This window comes from Pecten maximus, chromosome 3 (assembly GCF_902652985.1).
Source record: "Pecten maximus chromosome 3, xPecMax1.1, whole genome shotgun sequence".
Classification (NCBI taxonomy): domain Eukaryota; kingdom Metazoa; phylum Mollusca; class Bivalvia; order Pectinida; family Pectinidae; genus Pecten; species Pecten maximus.
The window spans coordinates 30,192,539-30,215,635 of NC_047017.1; the positions used below are offsets into that span (position 1 = coordinate 30,192,539).

Consider the following 23,097-nt stretch of genomic DNA (forward strand, 5'->3'; position numbering starts at 1 on the left):
CTATACTTCTTCTATATCTGCCCTGCAGGTAGGGCGTAAGAATTGTACCTGCTGCCCCCATTGCATGATCGTAAGAGGCGACTAAACTTGGGATCTTATCTTTTCTCTTCTTTCTTGATAACTTTCTTCTTCCTAATGTCTCCCTTGACAATGCCTCACTTTTGGCCTTAAGTTGAGCGTTCGCCGCTGTGAGGAAGGTTTTGTGTTCTGTCCCCTAGCCGAGACATACCAGAGTCTTTAAAAATGGTAGTTGCTACTCCTGCCTAGCGCTCAGCATATTTGGAGTGGGACGACTGGTTGGCTCGTTGTCAGTATAATGTGACCGGGTGGGGTGTGCTGCTGGGTGTCTTCGGTAGTAAGCTTCGGTGAGATCGCACTTTAAATCGGCAAAAGTTCCGGCCTATCACAAGGAGACTTAACACGCACATACCGCAGCCTCCCAAAACACACATACGCACTCACCACACTCATACATGTCGCACGCACGGGAGGCCGTCCTTAAATGACCTTAGATGTTAATAGGACGTTAAACAAAATAAACCAACCAACCAAATCTTCTATATATTTGGTTTAACGTCCTATTAACAGCTAAGTTCATTTAAGGACGTGTCAGTTTTAGAGGTGGAGGAAAGCCTGAGTACCAGGAGAAACACTACCGGCCTACGGTCAGTACCATGGCCAGTTAACTTCCGATGTAGGTTTCGAACTACAATGTAGCAATCCAGAGGTGGATGGCTAGTGATATTAAGTGTCATGACACCTTAAGCACTCGGCCACCGCGGCCCCTCAATAATAAATAATTAATAAACTATCTTACAGTGGCAATGGTACCAAAGAAGTGAAAATTGTGGAAAATTTGTTTCTTAATATCTAAATGGCTTGAAATTGAGAGAGTAGTTGTCAAAGATGTGAAAATCAAAAAATGGTGTTATCCCAATATCAAAATAGTTTGATATTGAGGGAATAGTTCTACAATATGAAATTAAAACCATGTTTTATGCAAAGTCTCAAAAACATTTTAATGATTTTTTTTAAGTAGAACATAGAGGGTAATTACTTGCGGTCTAAGGCCTGCATTTTCAGTACCTGTTTAAAACTTTTTAATTTTTATTTGTCACAGTTGCAATTGTAAAAGATGTGAAAATAAAAGAAATGGTGTTATCCCAATATCAAAATAGTTTGATATTGAGAGAATAGTTCTACAATATGCAATTAAAACCAGATTGTATCAAAAGTTTCAAAATCCTGAATTTGTTTCTTCAGTAGAATATAGAGGGAAATTAACTGCAGTCTTTGGCCAACAATGTGTAACACCCTTCCTAATGTAAATGTTTGCATATGTTGGTGTTGGCCTAAAAAAAGAAACTTATAAACTATTTACATGTACACTAGTCCTACTGTAGTGTTACTGTATTTCACCTGTGTGGAGATGACATTATGAAGAAAACTATCTTGTAGTATGGTTATCATTAAATCCTGGCCATTGCTTGAATTTGTCAAATAATTTTCTATAATACATTTATATAAGTAAAGTTTAAATTCAAAAGATAAAAAAAACAACTACATTGTTCCCCAACATTGAATTTAACATAGTGCAACACAATAAATACATAATAGTTCCAAAAACTTAAGATAAATTTGTCAGAATTGGTGTCTTGCACATTGTTTTCTTTGGTATATGTAAGCGAAAGGTTAAAATATGTCGGAATGGTATTTAAAGCAAAGATATTTCAAAGTTTACCAATTGCTACCTATGTGCAGATGAAATTTTGGAGAAAAACTATTTTGTAAAATAGTGATAACAAAATATTAGTAATTCTTTAATTTTGACAAGTAGTTTTCTATTATACCTTTTGTAATAAGTTGAAACTGATTACAAATTCAAAAGACAAAACAAACTACAACATGGTTCCACACCCTAAATTAGTTAATTAACTTAATTTGATATAACCAGAGACATATATCTATATATGTCTCTGATATAACAATCAACATAATTTTAGGAAAATTTTCTCAGAACAGGTTTCTCGCACATGGTTTTCTTTGGCACATGAAAGCAAAGGGTTGAAATATGTTGATATGGAATTGATAACAAAGTAACTTATAGATATTTGAAAATTTACTAATTCATGAAATTTCAGCTATTTTGTAAAATTGTGATAGCTAAAACCTGGTAACTCTTTGATTTTGTCAAATAATTTTCTATCTTATACTTTTTTGTAATAAATTGAAATTGAAATCGTAAGCTAATATGCGAGATATGATTCTCGAAACGTCGTTGCTCCACAACATAAACAAATATCAGCTGATCAAGACATCAAAGCATTAACTAACGACACAGTAATTTCATTAAACAAACAAACAATTAAAGAAATTAAATATTACATATTTAAACGTCGCCTGTCTCTAAAACGTGAATGAACACGTAACATTTACACTAGACCTAGGAAACCTACTGGAAACCTACGACTCCGTAAGAGATTAGATTCGTTATCGAAAAGATGAACGCTGTCGCTGGTCTAGCTGATTGACCCACTTCCGTCACAAAAGTTGAGCGATGTCGTAAAACGACACGGAAAAATCGTCAAAAACAAACATTCTATCGGTACACAAACGGTGTCTCAATACTAATAATTACATATATAATAAGCACAATGCCTAGGATTTAACCGTTTTGATAAAATCATAATATGAAGTTACCAGTCGGTGGTTGTTGGGGAGCGCCCCGTGATTATATATTATGTTTAGATTTTACTGCCCCCTGGTGTTAGAATAGTTTGAATAAATGCATCAAGGGTTTTTTGGGACATAATTCTGAAACACTTACATTGTTGTTGTGAAACAAAATATACTTAAATAACCAAATAGGAAAAGAGGAAAATGCGATATTAAACAACTAAATTTGAAAACCATAAAACTATCAAGCAGAAACTGAAAAATGACATATTAAATCAAAGTTTTTGGTCACAAAATATAAATAGCCGACTAATATCTAAAATTGTTAAACACAATTTTACTTAGTTTATAGCATCAGTCTGCAGCAATAGGAATATAAAACAAAGAAACACAAACTATCTAACGCTGAATAAAAGAAATTAAATATAAACACTTATCACTATGTAAAAATAAAGAAATGAAAAAATTAAAGATAAAGGAACAATAATCAAAACAATAAGTTAAATGGTTAAACAAACAAGAAAAGTTAAACATATGATTATGTCCCTTTTAACCCTCCATACTGTACGTGGCGTGGGGACTTCTATCTCGGTGAGACCAGCGTGAAAATAGACCAGTTTTCGGAGACGAGACTCGTATCTGTAATATCATGTACCGAGTTCTTAGCTCACTGCAAGCAAAATAAGGTCCGATCTTTCACGTGAAATCTCGCTAACGAGGTCCTGATCAATATAAATGTCTTAATGAAGGAGCAGACGTAGAGACGATCATATTACAATACACGTCTATCGTTACTACTTTCCATTTTGTATTTTGTTATTTGCTAGCTGTATATTTCAACAATTGTTCTCGGAAATTAGCTCACTTTATATGACAAGTGAGAGACTTTTACGAGGTCGATCTTTTGAGGCTGCGAAAGGCCTACAGCCTGGAATTGGTATGATATACTGCCAACATTACTTCCGGCCATTGATTTTTGGCGACGAGACGAAAAATGTTGTGTATGGAATACAAAGCTAAAAGTTGTCTCCGTCGGTAAATGTATCACCGCCGTCAATTTTCTTCTCTCTTCCTCTGGGAAAATCTTCCTAATCTCAGTCCTTCAAACAACAATCAAACTCGAGTTCAAATTTTCCTCATTTAAAAGAAAAAAGATCGAGAAGAATACAGTAGTTGTCGATATATTATGAAAAACGAAACCCTGAAAACATACATCATGTAGCAAACTCCTGCAGCGCCATCTATCGATCGGATTTACGTGGTGGTTTAGAACGAGGGTATGTAGAGTAATTTTAGAAAACATGAAAGTTTGCTGTTAAATTGATTTTTTGTTTTATAATTTGTTGTACGCGCGTCAAAGTAATCGGTTATCTGAACCTGTAGCACGGAACTATTGCTACTGTCCCCGTGTAGGGTCGTAACGTTGTAGATATGTAGTAGTAACGTATACACGATAAACAATAGGCCATCTCCTTAACGTTACATCATTATCATATCTTCCCGTTTTCTTAAATACGTACATCCAATTAAGTGATCGGATGAAGGCCAAATATCTTTAGATGTTGCACATTGGTTTATAGTTTTATACTATTCTATTCAATATTTATTACATTCCATTTTTGTTAAGATGGTGACCTGAATTGACAAGAAAAAAATGGAGCAAATGTAACGAAACTGTGTCAGTATATTAATTACTTTAACTTGTTTAGGACGGCCGTGGCTTTCTTTGTTAAAACTTGTCATTTCCTTTATATTGTTGAGCCGCAAATTATCGTGCTGTTGTGTTGAATAAAAAAACTTTTACTAAAAAAGCATTTATAAACTTAGACTAGAGGAAATCAATGAGATTAGGTTAGAGGTAAGATATATGTTATTCCTTTTAATTAATTCATTAAGATACAACAGCTTTGAGTGGTTCACTGACAATCAGCAACATTTGTTGTGTCCAGTGCAAGTAACCTACTGGCAAGAACATGGTGCTTTATATTAGGAACGGCTATCAAAACGGTTTCCCATGTTCTTTCAAAGTCCTGTCCTGTCAGGTTGTGACGTCAGTGTTAGACGTAATTCACAGACATGGTCACCTGGTAGGTCGGACATTTTGTGTGTTACAGAAGCTTTACACGGCGGAAGCTTGTCGGTGTTTCTGGGTTCATGTGTGTAAAGTTATTTTCAGGTATCATTCACACTCCCCAGCTTATAGTGAGGTTGTTCAAAATGACGCCAAACATTTGAATAATTTAAACCATGTATTTGCTTATTTTTTCTGTTTAGCGGGACGCACGTGTAAGTGTCACAGTCAGGGCCTGTTAGGACATAAAGTCTCACATGCATTTCCAAAGAACCAAGAGAAATTATCACTGCCAATAAATTCATGAAAAAGAGGTAGCGATTTGCTCTTTCTGCTTCTTCACCATGGAGCCATTTTGTGAATAAACAAGATAATAATTATAGCTGTTTTCCTAAGTCAAACCAAAACTTTTGTCATCAGAATAGGTAATATATCAGTAATCCAGTCTGTCGAGCATAGACATAATTATCTGTATCATCGGCTGCTTGTACTCCAGGACCTTACATTTCACAAGAACAACATGATTTCAATCTCCTATCCAGAATTCACGAATTCGCGATAGTCGCCTCCTTGCTTTCAAAATCTTTGATATTTCATGTCGGAGTTGATTCGATACCCAAGCTTGTGTTATTATTCCGTGACAGATGTTGACGGATGACGGAGAAAAACTTACAACACGGGGTTTCGAGAGACGCGGTTCAATTCAATTCAATTCAATTTATTTCTCTTTAACCATACATAACAGTACAGAGAAAACATATTTACACAATACAAAAGTTATATACAGTTGTTCAGCCAGTGTATAAAGTATGCACACGCAGACTGTATCAATTAGTTTATCAAAACATCTGATATTTAACCATATCGTTACGCATGATACCATTTTATATAATTTCAAATCAACAAAACGAAAAAGATCAAGTCAAGATGAACATGATGTGTAACATCATGCTATGGAGGACACATTGCTAAAGATAATACTAATGAATTTACAGAGTTTTTTCAATGTATTTACGTGGTTTGAGTTCATAAGATCTCTAAATTTTAATATGTTCGGCCTTGTATAATAATATTTATTTAGATATAATTTTCTATGCGCAGCTAATGACTGGCATTCTAGCAGATAATGGAATTCATCTCCTATTTGTTGACTATTACAAAAAGTACATATTCTTTCGTGGCGTTCAATATTATTCCACCTTCCAGTTTCAATAATCAGTCTATGATTTGTAGTTCTGAACTTACAAAAAGTATTTCTTTCTTTATCTGTAAGAACGTCTAGATAGCATTCAAAACCAAATTTGTTTTTAAAAATTCTGTAACAACCAGACTTAGAAGAATTAAATACATCATTATCCCACTGCTGTATAAACTGATCATGGAGTGTTTGTTTTACATATGACTTTATCCAAGAAGTTTGATGAACACCTTTGAGAGTTTGAAACGTTATGACCGTCACCATAATCTCCTGTGCAAGCGTTTGTCTTCGAGTGATTTTTTTTTTTTTTTTTTTTTCATTTTGTTGTTGTTTTTGTTTTATATATGTGATTATATATGTGATCCGAATGCAAAGATTTGAATTTCCTGTCGTAATTGTACTGAGGTAAATATTTATAATATGTGTACAATTGGCATCCATGTATGTAAATACATTGTGATCTAGGTATTCATATCATCTAATAGACGACTTCCACTATGATCATGTCAGGATATCGGGCCGACCATCACTACGCCATTGAAACGTTCTTTCTTAAGAACGCCGATGAGGCGTAGCGGTATAATCTGTGGGTATATCTGGCTATGCGATTGGTGCCGTAGATCGTGAGTTCGACGCCCAGTCAGGGCACGCGTCTTAAAATTGTCTTCCTTCGTCAGTTGTGTTGCTATGATATATATATATTGTTTTGCCCTTGTTTGGTCGATATTGAGTAATGAGTACTGATTATTTTCTGAGGTTTGTTCTGCACTATTTAAGAAACGTTCTCTTCCTTGTGGCAACATCCATTTTATTCCAAGCCTGACTATCTACCTGCCACACAATACCAAGATTGATTGGAAGACAACCAGACGTAGGACCCTTTGACTAAAAACTAGTTTTTAATGTTACCCGTGTGTCGGTGATGTATGACCCTCTGACCAAACACTAGTTGCTAAGGTGACCCATGTCTCGGTGACGTATGACCCTCTGACCAAACACTAGTTGTTAATGTTACCCGTGTGTCTGTGACGTATGACCCTCTAACTAGTATAATGTTACTCGTGTGTCGGTGACGTATGACCCTCTAACTAGTACAATGTTACCCTAGTGTCGGTGACGTATGACCCTCTAACTAGTATAATGTTACTCATGTGTCGGTGACGTATGACCCTCTAACTAGTACAATGTTACCCGTGTGTCGGTGACGTATGACCCTCTAACTAGTATAATGTTACAAGTATGTCGGTGACGTATGACCCTCTAACTAGTACAATGTTACCCGTGTGTCTGTGACGTATGACCCTCTAACTAGTATAATGTGACCCGTGTGTCGGTGACGTATGACCCTCTAACTAGTATAATGTTACCCGTGTGTCTGTGACGTATGACCCTCTAACTAGTATAATGTTACCCGTGTGTCGGTGACGTATGACCCTCTAACTAGTATAATGTTACCCGTGTGTCTGTGACGTATGACCCTCTAACTAGTATAATGTTACCCGTGTGTCGGTGACGTATGACCCTCTAACTAGTATAATGTTACCCGTGTGTCGGTGACGTATGACCCTCTAACTAGTATAATGTGACCCGTGTGTCGGTGACGTATGACCCTCTAACTAGTATAATGTGACCCGTGTGTCGGTGACGTATGACCCTCTAACTAGTATAATGTTACCCGTGTGTCTGTGACGTATGATCCTCTAACTAGTATAATGTTACCCGGTATGTCGGTGACGTATGACCCTCTAACCAGTATAATGTGACCCGTGTGTCGGTGACGTATGACCCTCTAACTAGTATAATGTTACCAGTGTGTCAGTGACGTATGACCCTCTAACTAGTATAATGTTACCTGTGTGTCGGTGACGTATGACCCTCTAACTAGTATAATGTTACTCATGTGTCGGTGACGTATGACCCTCTAACTAGTATAATGTTACCCGTGTGTCGGTGACGTATGACCCTCTAACTAGTATAATGTTACCCGTGTGTCGGTGACGTATGACCCTCTAACTAGTATAATGTTACTCGTGTGTCGGTGACGTATGACCCTCTAACTAGTATAATGTTACCCGTGTGTCTGTGACGTATGACCCTCTAACTAGTATAATGTGACCCGTGTGTCGGTGACGTATGACCCTCTAACTAGTATAATGTTACCAGTGTGTCGGTGACGTATGACCCTCTAACTAGTATAATGTTACCAGTGTGTCGGTGACGTATGACCCTCTAACTAGTATAATGTTACCCGTGTGTCGGTGACGTATGACCCTCTAACTAGTATAATGTTACCCGTGTGTCGGTGACGTATGACCCTCTAACTAGTATAATGTTACCCGTGTGTCGGTGACGTATGACCCTCTAACTAGTACAATGTTACTCGTGTGTCGGTGACGTATGACCCTCTAACTAGTATAATGTTACTCGTGTGTCGGTGACGTATGACCCTCTAACTAGTATAATGTTACCCGTGTGTCGGTGACGTATGACCCTCTAACTAGTATAATGTTACCCGTGTGTCGGTGACGTATGACCCTCTAACTAGTATAATGTTACCAGTGTGTCGGTGACGTATGACCCTCTAACTAGTATAATGTGACCCGTGTGTCGGTGACGTATGACCCTCTAACTAGTATAATGTTACCCGTGTGTCGGTGACGTATGACCCTCTAACTAGTATAATGTTACCCGTGTGTCGGTGATGTATGACCCTCTAACTAGTATAATGTTACCCGTGTGTCGGTGACGTATGACCCTCTAACTAGTATAATGTTACCCGTGTGTCGGTGACGTATGACCCTCTAACTAGTATAATGTTACCCGTGTGTCGGTGACGTATGACCCTCTAACTAGTATAATGTTACCCGTGTGTCGGTGATGTATGACCCTCTAACTAGTATAATGTTACCCGTGTGTCGGTGACGTATGACCCTCTAACTAGTACAATGTTACTCGTGTGTCGGTGACGTATGACCCTCTAACTAGTATAATGTTACCCGTGTGTCGGTGACGTATGACCCTCTAACTAGTATAATGTTACCCGTGTGTCGGTGACCTATGACCCTCTAACTAGTATCATGTTACCAGTGTGTTGGTGAAGTATGACCCTCTAACTAGTGTAATGTGACCCGTGTGTCGGTGACGTATGACCCTCTAACTAGTATAATGTTACCCGTGTGTCGGTGACGTATGACCCTCTAACTAGTATAATGTCACCCGTGTGTCGGTGACGTATGACCCTCTAACTAGTATAATGTAACCAGTGTGTCGGTGACGTATGACCCTCTAACTAGTATAATATTAACCGTGTGTCGGTGACGTATGACCCTCTAACTAGTATAATGTTACCCGTGTGTCAGTGACGTATGACCCTCTAACTAGTATAATGTTACCCGTGTGTCGGTGACGTATGACCCTCTAACTAGTATAATGTGACCCGTGTGTCGGTGACGTATGACCCTCTAACTAGTATAATGTTACCAGTGTGTCGGTGACCTATGACCCTCTAACTAGTATAATGTTACCCGTGTGTCGGTGACGTATGACCCTCTAACAAGTATAATGTTACCCTTGTGTCGGTGACGTATGACCCTCTAACTAGTATAATGTTACCCGTGTGTCAGTGACGTATGACCCTCTAACTAGTATAATGTTACCCGTGTGTCGGTGACGTATGACCCTCTAACAAGTATAATGTTACCCGTGTGTCGGTGACGTATGACCCTCTAACTAGTATAATGCTACCCGTGTGTCAGTGACGTATGACCCTCTAACTAGTATAATGTTACCAGTGTGTCGGTGACGTATGACCCTCTAACTAGTATAATGTGACCCGTGTGTCGGTGACGTATGACCCTCTAACTAGTATAATGTTACCAGTGTGTCAGTGACGTATGACCCTCTAGCTAGTATAATATGACCCGTGTGTCGGTGACGTATGACCCTCTAACTAGTATAATGTTACCAGTGTGTCAGTGACGTATGACCCTCTAACTAGTATAATGTGACCCGTGTGTCGGTGACGTATGACCCTCTAACTAGTATAATGTTACCAGTGTGTCGGTGACGTATGACCCTCTAACTAGTATAATGTTACCCGTGTGTCAGTGACGTATGACCCTCTAACTAGTATAATGTTACCAATGTGTCGATGACGTATGACCCTCTAACTAGTATAATGTTACCCGTGTGTTGGTGACCTATGACCCTCTAACTAGTATAATGTTACCCGTGTGTCGGTGACGTATGACCCTCTAACTAGTATAATGTTACCCGTGTGTCGGTGACCTATGACCCTCTAACTAGTATAATGTTACCCGTGTGTCAGTGACGTATGACCCTCTAACTAGTATAATGTGACCCGTGTGTCGGTGACGTATGACCCTCTAACTAGTATAATGTTACCAGTGTGTCGGTGACGTATGACCCTCTAACTAGTATAATGTTACCCGTGTGTCAGTGACGTATGACCCTCTAACTAGTATAATGTGACCCGTGTGTCGGTGACGTATGACCCTCTAACTAGTATAATGTTACCCGTGTGTCAGTGACGTATGACCCTCTAACTAGTATAATGTTACCTGTGTGTCGGTGACGTATGACCCTCTAACCAGTATAATGTTACCCGTGTGTCAGTGACGTATGACCCTCTAACTAGTATAATGTGACCCGTGTGTCGGTGACGTATGACCCTCTAACTAGTATAATGTTACCCGTGTGTCGGTGACGTATGACCCTCTAACTAGTATAGTGTTACCAGTGTGTCGGTGACCTATGACCCTCTAACTAGTATAATGTTACCAGTGTGTCGGTGACGTATGACCCTCTAACTAGTATAATGTTACCAGTGTGTCGGCGACCTATGACCCTCTAACTAGTATAATGTTACCAGTGTGTCGGTGACGTATGACCCTCTTACTAGTATAATGTTACTCGTGTGTCGGTGACGTATGACCCTCTAACTAGTATAATGTTACCCGTGTGTCGGTGACGTATGACCCTCTAACTAGTATAATGTTACCCGTATGTCGGTGACGTATGACCCTCTAACTAGTATAATGTTACCAGTGTGTCGGTGACGTATGACCCTCTAACTAGTATAATGTTACCCGTGTGTCGGTGACGTATGACCCTCTAACTAGTATAATGTTACCCGTGTGTCGGTGACGTATGACCCTCTAACTAGTATAATGGTACCAGTGTGTCGGTGACCTATGACCCTCTAACTAGTATAATGTTACCAGTGTCTCGGTGACGTATGACCCTCTAACTAGTATAATGTTACCCGTGTGTCGGTGATGTATGACCCTCTAACTAGTATAATGTTACCCGTGTGTCTGTGACGTATGGCCCTCTAACTAGTACAATGTTACTCGTGTGTCGGTGACGTATGACCCTCTAACTAGTATAATGTTACCCGTGTGTCGGTGACGTATGACCCGTCTAACTAGTATAATGTTACCTGTGTGTCGGTGACGTATGACCCTCTAACTAGTATAATGTTACCAGTGTGTCGGTGACGTATGACCCTCTAACTAGTATAATGTGACCCGTGTGTCGGTGACCTATGACCCTCTAACTAGTACAATGTTACCCGTGTGTCTGTGACGTATGACCCTCTAACTAGTATAATGTGACCCGTGTGTCGGTGACGTATGACCCTCTAACTAGTATAATGTAACCAGTGTGTCGGTGACGTATGACCCTCTAACTAGTATAATGTGACCAGTGTGTCGGTGACGTATGACCCTCTAACTAGTATAATGTTACCAGTGTGTCAGTGACGTATGACCCTCTAACTAGTATAATGTTACCCGTGTGTCGGTGACGTATGACCCTCTAACTAGTATAATGTTACCCGTGTGTCTGTGACGTATGACACTCTAACTAGTATAATGTTACCAGTGTGTCGGTGACGTATGACCCTCTAACTAGTATAATGTTACCCGTGTGTCGGTGACGTATGACCCTCTAACTAGTATAATGTTACCCGTGACGTATAAAGTGCCTTCCGTTATCGGTCGAAAGCGGTCCTGTGGTAAAGTTCCAATACATGTACTGCTGAAGATTAAGGCGAGGCACTTACAGCAATTCCTTGTAAATATTTTATTGGGTATAGAGATTAACAGATCGTGAATTCCTTTAACGAAGTATACAGGCGAGTAATCCACTCTAAATTCCCCGGGGTGAAGCCAATATTCACAACTCACGCCCGGGAACCAGAAGTCGATGTATTGATGAATAGTTGTCGTTATGGAAAAATCAACTACCTCTTAAACAGTTTAAGAGAATAATCATGTTAAAGAGCAATGAAACGTGTTTACGGTTTTAAATAAACTAAGGTTGCATAAGGTGGTATTGTGGTGCTGAAATGATCTCATCGACCCATTTCTGATAGACTCGGTCTCTAGGATGTTTGTAACAAGTTTATCTCTGCGTCTCGGTGAAACAGCATTTCTCTACTTTACTCCCTGTATGACTTTCCAACATTCGATATTATTTACAGCGTTACGTTTGATAGCCGTGTTTATTTCACATGTCAAGTTCTGACAGCTGCTGCCGTTGGGGAGAACACATCATATTTTCGAGATAACTCCATATATATGAGTAACATGGTAACGATAAATTCCTCGATCTATATGTGGATATTACAGAGTTAAGTATGAGATAGAATTGATCTATCAATCAAACATGAAGAAAAGTCTTCGCAGTTATTGGTGCACGTGCCTTACGTGACATTCAGTCTGAGAAACATTTTGGGCGACAAATCCGTAACACTATATACATTTGACAGTTTGTTTAAGGACGCGATCTGATCGTTCAGACCTACAGAGAAACTACGACCGTTTTGGAAGATCTTACCAGTAATATATATGTGTATGACATCTTTCTAAAAAAAAAGTATCTGCAGGTAGAGTCAGTTTAGGTATACAGCTATATACATGTATGGCAGGTTATCCACTTACATGTAAGATGGGACCAGACATACAAATGCCACGTTATCTTAAAGTAGAGGTAAGAGATAGTGTTGGTACAGCCATAGAAATCTACGTCATCTTAAAGTACAGGTAGGATCGGTTCCATTTTATCAATGACATTCGTGCCAATGTCTATACAAGCTAGGAACCATTTTATCACAACTTAACAACTTCCGGTTTCAGCGGTCGATCGATCTATATATCTGGAAATAGGAAACGTAACGACTTGTAATTGTGGTATGTCATGAAAGTACACGCGCATGGCCCTGTGAGGTTGGACCAATCACAATTGTTAGGGGAAATCGTATAATGGTTAATCAGTTTGCCATCTTAGGCAATCAGTAAACCCATGTTTCCAATGAAACTTTATATACTTGATTGAAATAAGGTGAAATGTAAGGCAATCAACAACATGTTTACCTGGCAATGGGCCTTGAGATGTATAGGCTGACATAAAGAACCTCAACCTCTTAAACTCTCTAATGACTGCTAAGGGCGGACTAACTGCCTCCGAAAACCTACGCAAACTGATGTCTCCAAACCTGACATCGAAACCGTAGCATATCGTCGTGGTATTTGTCGCTGGTGTGTCTCAAACAAATATTCTTAATCATAGTTTATATGTCCCCAACCGGCAGTCTTAGCTTGTATGTCCCTAACCGACAGTCTTAGTTTGTATGTCCCTAACCGACAGTCTTAGTTTGTATGTCCCAAACCGGCAGTCTTAGTTTGTATGTCCCTAACCGACAGTCATAGTTTGTATGTCCCAAACCGGCAGTCTTAGTTTGTATGTCCCTAACCAACAGTCATAATTTGTATGTCCCTAACCGACAGTCATAATTTGTATGTCCCTAACCGACAGTCTTAGTTTGTATGTCCCTAACCGACAGTCATAGTTTGTATGTCCCTAACCGACAGTCTTAGTTTGTATGTCCCTAACCGACAGTCTTAGTTTGTATGTCCCTAACCGACAGTCTTAGTTTGTATGTCCCTAACCGACAGTCTTAGTTTGTATGTCCCTAACCGAGAGTCATAGTTTGTATGTCCCTAACCGACAGTCTTAGTTTGTATGTCCCTAACCGACAGTCTTAGTTTGTATGTCCCTAACCGACAGTCTTAGCTTGTATGTCCCTAACCGACAGTCTTAGCTTGTATGTCCCTAACCGACAGTCTTAGTTTGTATGTCCCTAACCGACAGTCTTAGTTTGTATGTCCCTAACCGACAGTCATAGTTTGTATGTCCCTAACCGACAGTCATAGTTTGTATGTCCCTAACCGATAGTCTTAGTTTGTATGTCCCTAACCGACAGTCATAGTTTGTATGTCCCTAACCGGCAGTCTTAGTTTGTATGTCCCTAACCGACAGTCATAATTTGTATGTCCCGTACCGACAGTCATAGTTTGTATGTCTCAAAACAACATTCTTAGTTTGTATGTCCCCAACCGGCAGTGTTTGTGCCAAACCAACAGTCTAAGTTTGCAAGTCTCCAACCGAAAGTCTTAGTTTGTATGTCTCCAACCGAAAGTCTTAGTTTGTATGTCCCCAACCGGAAGCTTTAGTTTGTAAGTCCTTAACCGACTGCCTTAGTTTGAAGGTCCCCAATCGGCAGTTATATAACCGTACTCACAGTCCCATATTGTCGGGCGTGTGTTATATAACCGTACTCACAGTCCTATATTGTCGGACGTGTGTTATATAACCGTATCCACAGTCCTATATTGTCGGTCGTATATTATCTAACAGTACTCACAGTCCTATATTGTCGGGCGTGTGTTATATAACCGTACTCACAGTCCTATATTGTCGGACGTGTGTTATATAACCGTACTCACAGTCCTATATTGTCGGGCGTGTGTTATATAACCGTACTCACAGTCCTATATTGTCGGACGTGTGTTATATAACCGTACTCACAGTCCTATATTGTCGGGCGTGTGTTATATAACAGTACCCACAGTCCTATATTGTCGGTCGTGTGTTATATAACCGTACTCACAGTCCTATATTGTCGGACGTGTGTTATATAACCGTACTCACAGTCCTATATTGTCGGACGTGTGTTATATAACCGTATCCACAGTCCTATATTGTCGTTCGTATGTTATCTAACAGTACTCACAGTCCTATATTATTATACCTCAGACTTGTATCACAGCTTCTGATTAGTGAAAACCATGTCACGTGATTAAAAACATTCGTTATGTCAACCACAACTTTCCAAATAATTCATTATTGACTTGCTGTCGCTTTCGAAACATCATGTCACCCTCTGAATATCATAATGTCACCCTCTCGTGAGCCCTCCAAAATCGTTATGTCACCCTCTCGTGAGCACCAACTCGGAACTCTCTTCCGTAACGTCTTCAAAAGTAGTCGAATCAGAGAAGTTCCGAGTATTCTGCTTGACAACAACAATGGCTGCCGGCGGACGCTATCGTCTGCCAACAGAGGAGGAATTGGCGAAATTATTGCAAGAAAAGGATTCTAAAAACACCAAAAGGGTCATCAATGTGGCCGTGGATTCCTTTAGACATTTCCTATCTGCAACAGGTAGGCCTAGACCAAGGATTGTGAAAACTTCGACGTCCATACATTGAAAGTTCAACTGGGAGAATTTTATGCCGGGTCCAGAAAGACGATGGGGTACCTCTTAAAAACTTTTCTTAAAAACTGTTGATAGTAATAAATAAACTTATTGATACCAAAATTAATTCACTTATGTTTTTTTCGGTATAATAAAACAATTACTGCCCTTGTTCCGAGTTGACATGAATATTTGCCCACCCTTGAGGTGTCATGTCACCCTCGGGCTACGCCCTCGGGTGACATGACACCTCTCGGGTGGTCAAATATTCATGTCAACCCGGAACAAGGGCAATAATTGTATATTGTCGGACGTGTGTTATATAACCGTACCCACAGTCCTATATTGTCGGACGTGTGTTATATAACCGTTTCACAGTCATATATTGTCGGACGTGTGTTATATAACAGTACCCACAGTCCTATATTGTCGGACGTGTGTTATATAACAGTACTCACAGTCCTATATTGTCGGACGTGTGTTATATAACCGTACCCACAGTCCTATATTGTCGGTCGTGTGTTATATAACCGTACCCACAGTCCTATATTGTCGGTCGTGTGTTATATAACCGTACTCACAGTCCCATATTGTCGGGCGTGTGTTATATAACCGTACTCACAGTCCCATATTGTCGGGCGTGTGTTATATAACCGTATCCACAGTCCTATATTGTCGGTCGTATATTATCTAACAGTACTCACAGTCCTATATTGTCGGGCGTGTGTTATATAACCGTACTCACAGTCCTATATTGTCGGACGTGTGTTATATAACCGTACTCACAGTCCTATATTGTCGGGCGTGTGTTATATAACAGTACTCACAGTCCTATATTGTCGGACGTGTGTTATATAACAGTACCCACAGTCCTATATTGTCGGTCGTGTGTTATATAACCGTACCCACAGTCCTATATTGTCGGACGTGTGTTATATAACCGTACTCACAGTCCTATATTGTCGGACGTGTGTTATATAACCGTACTCACAGTCCTATATTGTCGGACGTGTGTTATATAACCGTATCCACAGTCCTATATTGTCGGTCGTATGTTATCTAACAGTACTTACAGTCCTATATTGTCGGTCGTATGTTATCTAACAGTACTTACAGTCCTATATTGTCGGTCGTGTGTTATATAACCGTACCCACAGTCCTATATTGTCGGACGTGTGTTATATAACCGTACCCACAGTCCTATATTGTCGGACGTGTGTTATATAACCGTACCCACAGTCCTAAATTGTCGGTCGTGTGGTATATAACCGTACCCACAGTCCTATATTGTCGGACGTGTGTTATATAACCGTACTCACAGTCCTATATTGTCGGACGTGTGTTATATAACCGTACTTACAGTCCTATATTGTCGGACGCGTGTTATATAACCATACTCACAGTCCTATATTGTCGGACGTGTGTTATATAACCGTACTCACAGTCCTATATTGTCGGACGTGTGTTATATAACCGTACTTACAGTCCTATATTGTCGGACGTGTGTTATATAACCGTACTTACAGTCCTATATTGTCGGACGTGTGTTATATAACCGTACTCACAGTCCTATATTGTCGGACGTGTGTTATATAACCGTACTCACAGTCCTATATTGTCGGACGTGTGTTATATAACCGTACTTACAGTCCTATATTGTCGGACGTGTGTTATATAATCGTACTTACAGTCCTATATTTTCGGACGTGTGTTATATAACAGTACTCACAGTCCTATATTGTCGGACGTGTGTTATATAACAGTACCCACAGTCCTATATTGTCGGACGTGTGTTATATTACCGTATCCACAGTCCTATATTGTCGGACGTGTGTTATATAACCGTACCCACAGTCCTATATTGTCGGACGTGTGTTATATAACCGTACTCACAGTCCTATATTGTCGGACGTGTGTTATATAACCGTACCCACAGTCCTATATTTTCGGACGTGTGTTATATAACCGTACTCACAGTCCTATATTGCCGGACGTGTTATATAACCTTACTCACAGTCCTATATTGTCGGACGTTTGTTATATAACAGTACCCACAGTCCTATATTGTCGGACGTGTGTTATATAACCGTGTCCACAGTCCTATATTGTCGGACGTGTGTTATATAACCGTGTCCACAGTCCTATATTGTCGGACTTGTGTTATATAATCTATAACAGTCCGACAATATAGGACATTTGGTATGGTTACCACGGTATAACCGTACCGCAAGACCGTACCTCCAGTCCGTTAAGGGCGTGTGTTGTATAACCGTACCTCCAGTCCGTTAAGGGCGTGTGTTGTATAACCGTACCTCCAGTCCGTTAAGGGCGTGTGTTGTATAACCGTACCTCCAGTCCGTTAAGGGCGTGTGTTGTATAACCGTACCTCCAATCCGTTAAGGGCATGTGTTGTAAAATCGTATCGCAAGCCCGTTGAGGACGTATACATTTATGTCGTTATTTTCTGGTCATACTTTAGCTTTAAGCTTTTTCTTGACCATTTTTCAGTAGACACAAAATATCCAACAATAAGCTTAAAATACTAAAGGATTTAGGAAACGGGTCGAATTATTGATGAGGTAAAGACGCTCTTAAAAGTAGCAACGGAGTCGAGACGCCATTTACGACAGCAATATTTCTCCCACGACCGAGCGCCCATTAAATCTAAAGTAACGTTTGGTACCGTAACTGTGGTAATGACCTCCCTCCACCGCTCTCCGTCAGAATGGTCCCAGTGTCCCGGTATCAACGCTTGTCCAATACTGTCCGTCAAAAAGGTCCAATTATTCCGATGAATACGCCTGTCCTGTACCACTATCCATCAGAAAGATCCCAGTATCCCGGTATGTCCCAGTATCCCGGTATGTTCCAGCATCCACGCCTGTCCACTACTGCCCGTCAAAAAGGTCCCAATATCCCGGTATCCACGCCTGTCCACTACTGCCCGTCAAAAAGGTCCCAATATTCCGGTATCCACGCCTGTCCACTACTGCCCGTCAAAAAGGTCCCAATATTCCGGTATCCACGCCTGTCCACTACTGCCCGTCAAAAAGGTCCCAATATTCCGGTATCCACGCCTGTCCACTACTGCCCGTCCAAAAGGTCCCAATATCCCGGTATCCACGCCTGTCCACTACTGCCCGTCAAAAAGGTCCCAATATCTCGGTACCCACACCTGTCCACTACCGCCCATCCAAAAGGTCCCAATATCCCGGTATCCACGCCTGTCCACTACTGCCCGTCAAAAAGGTCCCAATATTCCGGTATCCACGCCTGTCCACTACTGCCCGTCAAAAAGGTCCCAATATTCCGGTATCCACGCCTGTCCACTACTGCCCGTCCAAAAGGTCCCAATATCCCGGTATCCACGCCTGTCCACTACTGCCCGTCAAAAAGGTCCCAATATCTCGGTACCCACACCTGTCCACTACCGCCCATCCAAAAGGTCCCAATATCTCGGTACCCACACCTGTCCACTACCGCCCATCAAAAAGGTCCCAATATCTCGGTATCCACACCTGTCCACTACTGCCCGTCAAAAAGGTCCCAATATCCTGGTATCCACGCCTGTCCATTACTGCCCGTCAAAAAAAGGTTCCAATATCCCGGTATCCACGCCTGTCCACTACTGCCCGTCAAAAAGGTCCCAATATCCCGGTATCCACGCCTGTCCACTACTGCCCGTCAAAAAGGTCCCAATATCTCGGTATCCACGCCTGTCCACTACCGCCCATCCAAAAGGTCCCAATATCTCGGTACCCACGCCTGTCCACTGCAATCTGTCAGAAATGTCCACTGCTGTCCGTCTTAAAGTTCCAAGTATCCCGATATGTCGAGGCGTAAAAATCCATGCCGTCCATTGTTGTCCATCAGAAAGGTCCCAGTGTCCCGGTATCCACGCCTGTCCACTAATGTCCATCAGAAAGGTTCATATGTCCCGGTGTGCACGCGTATGTACTAATGTCCGTAAGCAAGGTCAATGTTCCGGGATACACGCATGTCTACTGCTGTCCGTTAGTAAGGTCCCATTACCCCGGTATACACGCCTGGTCACTGATGTCCGTCAGAAAGGTCCCAGTGTACCGATATACACGCCTGGTCACTGATGTCCGTCAGAAAGGTCCAATGTGTACCGATATACACGCCTGGTCACTGATGTCCGTCAGAAAGGTCCAATGTGTACCGGTATACACGCCTGGTCACTGATGTCCGTCAGAAAGGTCCAATGTGTACCGATATACACGCCTGGTCACTGATGTCCGTCAGAAAGGTCCCAGTGTACCGATATACACGCCTGGTCACTGATGTCCGTCAGAAAGGTCCAATGTGTACCGATAAACACGCCTGGTCACTCCTGTCCGTCAGAAAGGTCCCAGTGTACCGATATACACGCCTGGTCACTGATGTCCGTCAGAAAGGTCCAATGTGTACCGGTATACACGCCTGGTCACTGATGTCCGTCAGAAAGGTCCAATGTGTACCGGTATACACGCCTGGTCACTGATGTCCGTCAGAAAGGTCCCAGTGTACCGGTATACACGTGCTTTAGTCTATGAGATGTGATGGCACAAGATAAACTGGATGACATTATTGAGAGTGAGAAGTGTATACGAATATCCAGACACTTTCTTCCACCACATACGGGCTTCACGCTTTGTTTCAAAACGTCGCCAGACACAGCCGTAAACATGCCCGAAATTAATTTAAAGCGGGGGGAAAACAAACCCCATCGGAGACAAGATGGTGGCGTGAGGAAGGATAACGGAACATTACGATGTGCGGATTATTATAGATATTTGTGATAGTGGGCATGGTGATTTGGCGTGAAGCTTCATTAATTGAATGTTTGGTGAGTACAGGTTATCTCACGTCTGCTGTAACTCGATGACGCACAAGGCGCTGGAATTTAAGGTGCAGGAACTCTGCTGTTACTCGGTGACGTACAAGGCGCTGGAACTCTGCTGTAATTCGGTGACGTATAAGGCGCTGAAACTCTGCTGAATTTCGGTGACGTACAACGCGCTGAAACTCTGCTGAATTTCGGTGACGTACAAGGCGCTGGAACTCTGCTGAATTTCGGTGACGTACAAGGCGCTGGAACTCTGCTGTAATTCGGTGACGTATAAGACACTGGAGCCCATTCTGTGTGTAAGCATTCCCAATCATATGACCTACTGCGAAAGGAGCAATTCCGACACGTTGTCTCCGAGAAAATCCTATAACACCTATTTTTATAGACACAGCGGCTGATGTCGTACGATGTTGTATTTAGGAGCGATGGATTATATAATGTCTTAGTACGTAATGTTACAAATGACGATATAATGCCTAGCTAGTCGTCGCCATAGTTATAGCGACAATGTGCCGCTACAAGGAGTGACTATCTTATGTGACAATAACGAACAACAAAAGCAGTAAGATCGTTCCCGGTGTGTAACATTTTTGAATAGCGACGAGTATGTGGCCAGATCTACGATCGAAACATTGGAAACATTCTTTGGACAGTGAGATGACTTGTACTCATAGGTGTATTCTATAAATTTTATTACCCATAAAACAACAAACAAAGATAATTGCAGGACGACAATGTCGCATTATATGGAAACACTATATACTGGCCAGCTTGTACAAGTTCAATAATACAAACACTAGCGACAGTAGTGCCGCCGGGTTATACTCAAGGCACGCCACCACTAGATAGCCTGAGTCAATGCCTTAACGAATCAATGACAAACAAGACAGAATTATCCTATGACGGCCCGTGCTATAATACATGTGTAACTGTGAATGGACCTGAGGTTGGTGCCAGAGTCATTAGTACGATGTAGATGTATGATAAAGTGCCCAGCTTCCCTGGTGACGTTCCGGTTGAGCGGTTTGCACGTCCGACACTGCTAGTTAATGGTAAGTCCATGTCTACCTGTGCGTTATCATCAGTGAAGTGCCACAGCCAAATCAAATCACTTTATTGGTTTTTCATCAACTCGTTACTCCATAAAGTGACCCTTGGTCTACTAACGCCCGGATGTGGTACAAGCACCTGCCGTGCTCACTTATACAGGAGGGAGGACGATCACGAACCTGGGTATTATTACACGTTCTGAGTAAACGACGAATCATAACGAAGGTCTGAAAGACAATGCTGTGTGCTGATTAGCCGATAATATTCGCTACCGAAGATGGTAAACTCTAGCAATACCACAGAGACTGGATATTCTCTTACGCTGGTGACGAGGGATTCCTGAAGTGAAACAATGGATTAATAAAATTCAGCTATAATCTGCCAGATATCTTATCAAGCCATTATACTTTCCGAGCTAAAGTTATCGGGATTCTCTTAAGCTGGACTTATTGGGGTATACTCCTGATGTTGTAAACACTCCTTGGTGACAACGACATTTATACAGAGAGCTTACGTAATGGTCCATTATACATCTATTAACGAACTGGAAAAACATTCTGACAGGTATACTCGAGTACTCAGACAAAATGGGTACGGAAACCACAAGGTACGGAAATCACAAGGCTACTCAGAATGTGACCAGCACTAGTAATTAGTGTCTACATCACGAATTTGTTTTACATAAACTCGCGTGAAAGCAAGCCTACTGATCTGGACTTAATGGTCATGCTTCGTATGAACATAGACAACACATGCCAACCACGGGATGTGGCATTAAAGGAGATTTGGGACCAATGGGTGAGGGGTTCGGGCCCCAGTGAGTAAATAGTGAGCGTTATCTTGTCCTTACAAACAAGCCTTTAATTCACAGAAATCATTCATTGCGAGATGCTGCATTGATTTTCTGGGGAAATAGCAAACCTTTTGGGACAGTTGTGCTTCCCTAGCCTGCATAGATCTGTAATTGACAAAAAAGGCGTTAGCCAGTCAGGGAGGCGCAAGCAGCAGCTGGACATACTTGCGAACCACTGCAACTCGTGCACAGCCACTCCGGCACGGAAACTTACGGAAGTTGAGATACCCTAAAAGTGTGACCAACATGTGGTAAAGAGTATTTCTCCCTATATGCGTCCTGCGTAGTATTATGTTCCCGAAGTGGTTTATATATTATCAGTAGACACAAAATGGTGGCAGAAATAACAAACCAAAGAATTGTTTCTGCGGAACATGACGCTGGAAATAGGCTGTGACCAGGACAAATAGCTGGTAACCTCGAGCCCCACACTAGAAACCCGGTCCCAAGCGACGCTCTGTACTCATACATTTTGAGGCGACGCCACGGCTCCACGAGGGGACTTTGTGGTAACGCCCTTGTCCCACGGGGTTTAACATGGGAAGGGTTGCTGGCTCTTCTAACTAGTGATGCAAATGGATACTTCTCCAACTGAGGTAAGTCATAGTTTTAACTATGTATGTACTATTACTGCCAGGTATACAATACTCGCCAGTTAGGGCTCCGCGAAAATGGTTATGTAAACGGCCTTACATGATTGTTGACAATTGCAGACAAGAATTTATGAACCACAATGAATGTTTACATGATAATGTATGCAGTGTTGGTACTGAATTTACCAGTACGACAGTAAACATTGATATGCTTGTGATATTTCTTGAAATTTCAGTTTATC

At 41.3% G+C, this 23,097-nt stretch overlaps 1 protein-coding gene across 1 annotated transcript in view; it reads left to right on the plus strand.

The window, feature by feature from the left end:
- Nucleotides 1-21,165: 21,165 nt before the first annotated feature.
- Nucleotides 21,166-23,097, plus strand: part of LOC117323868 (transmembrane protein 151B-like) — a 52,697-nt gene continuing 50,765 nt past the window's right edge. The window contains exon 1 of the mRNA XM_033879371.1: nucleotides 21,166-22,858. Within this exon, the coding sequence (XP_033735262.1) occupies nucleotides 22,832-22,858 (27 nt within the window). The 5' untranslated portion in view covers nucleotides 21,166-22,831. The remainder of the gene's footprint in view (nucleotides 22,859-23,097) is intronic.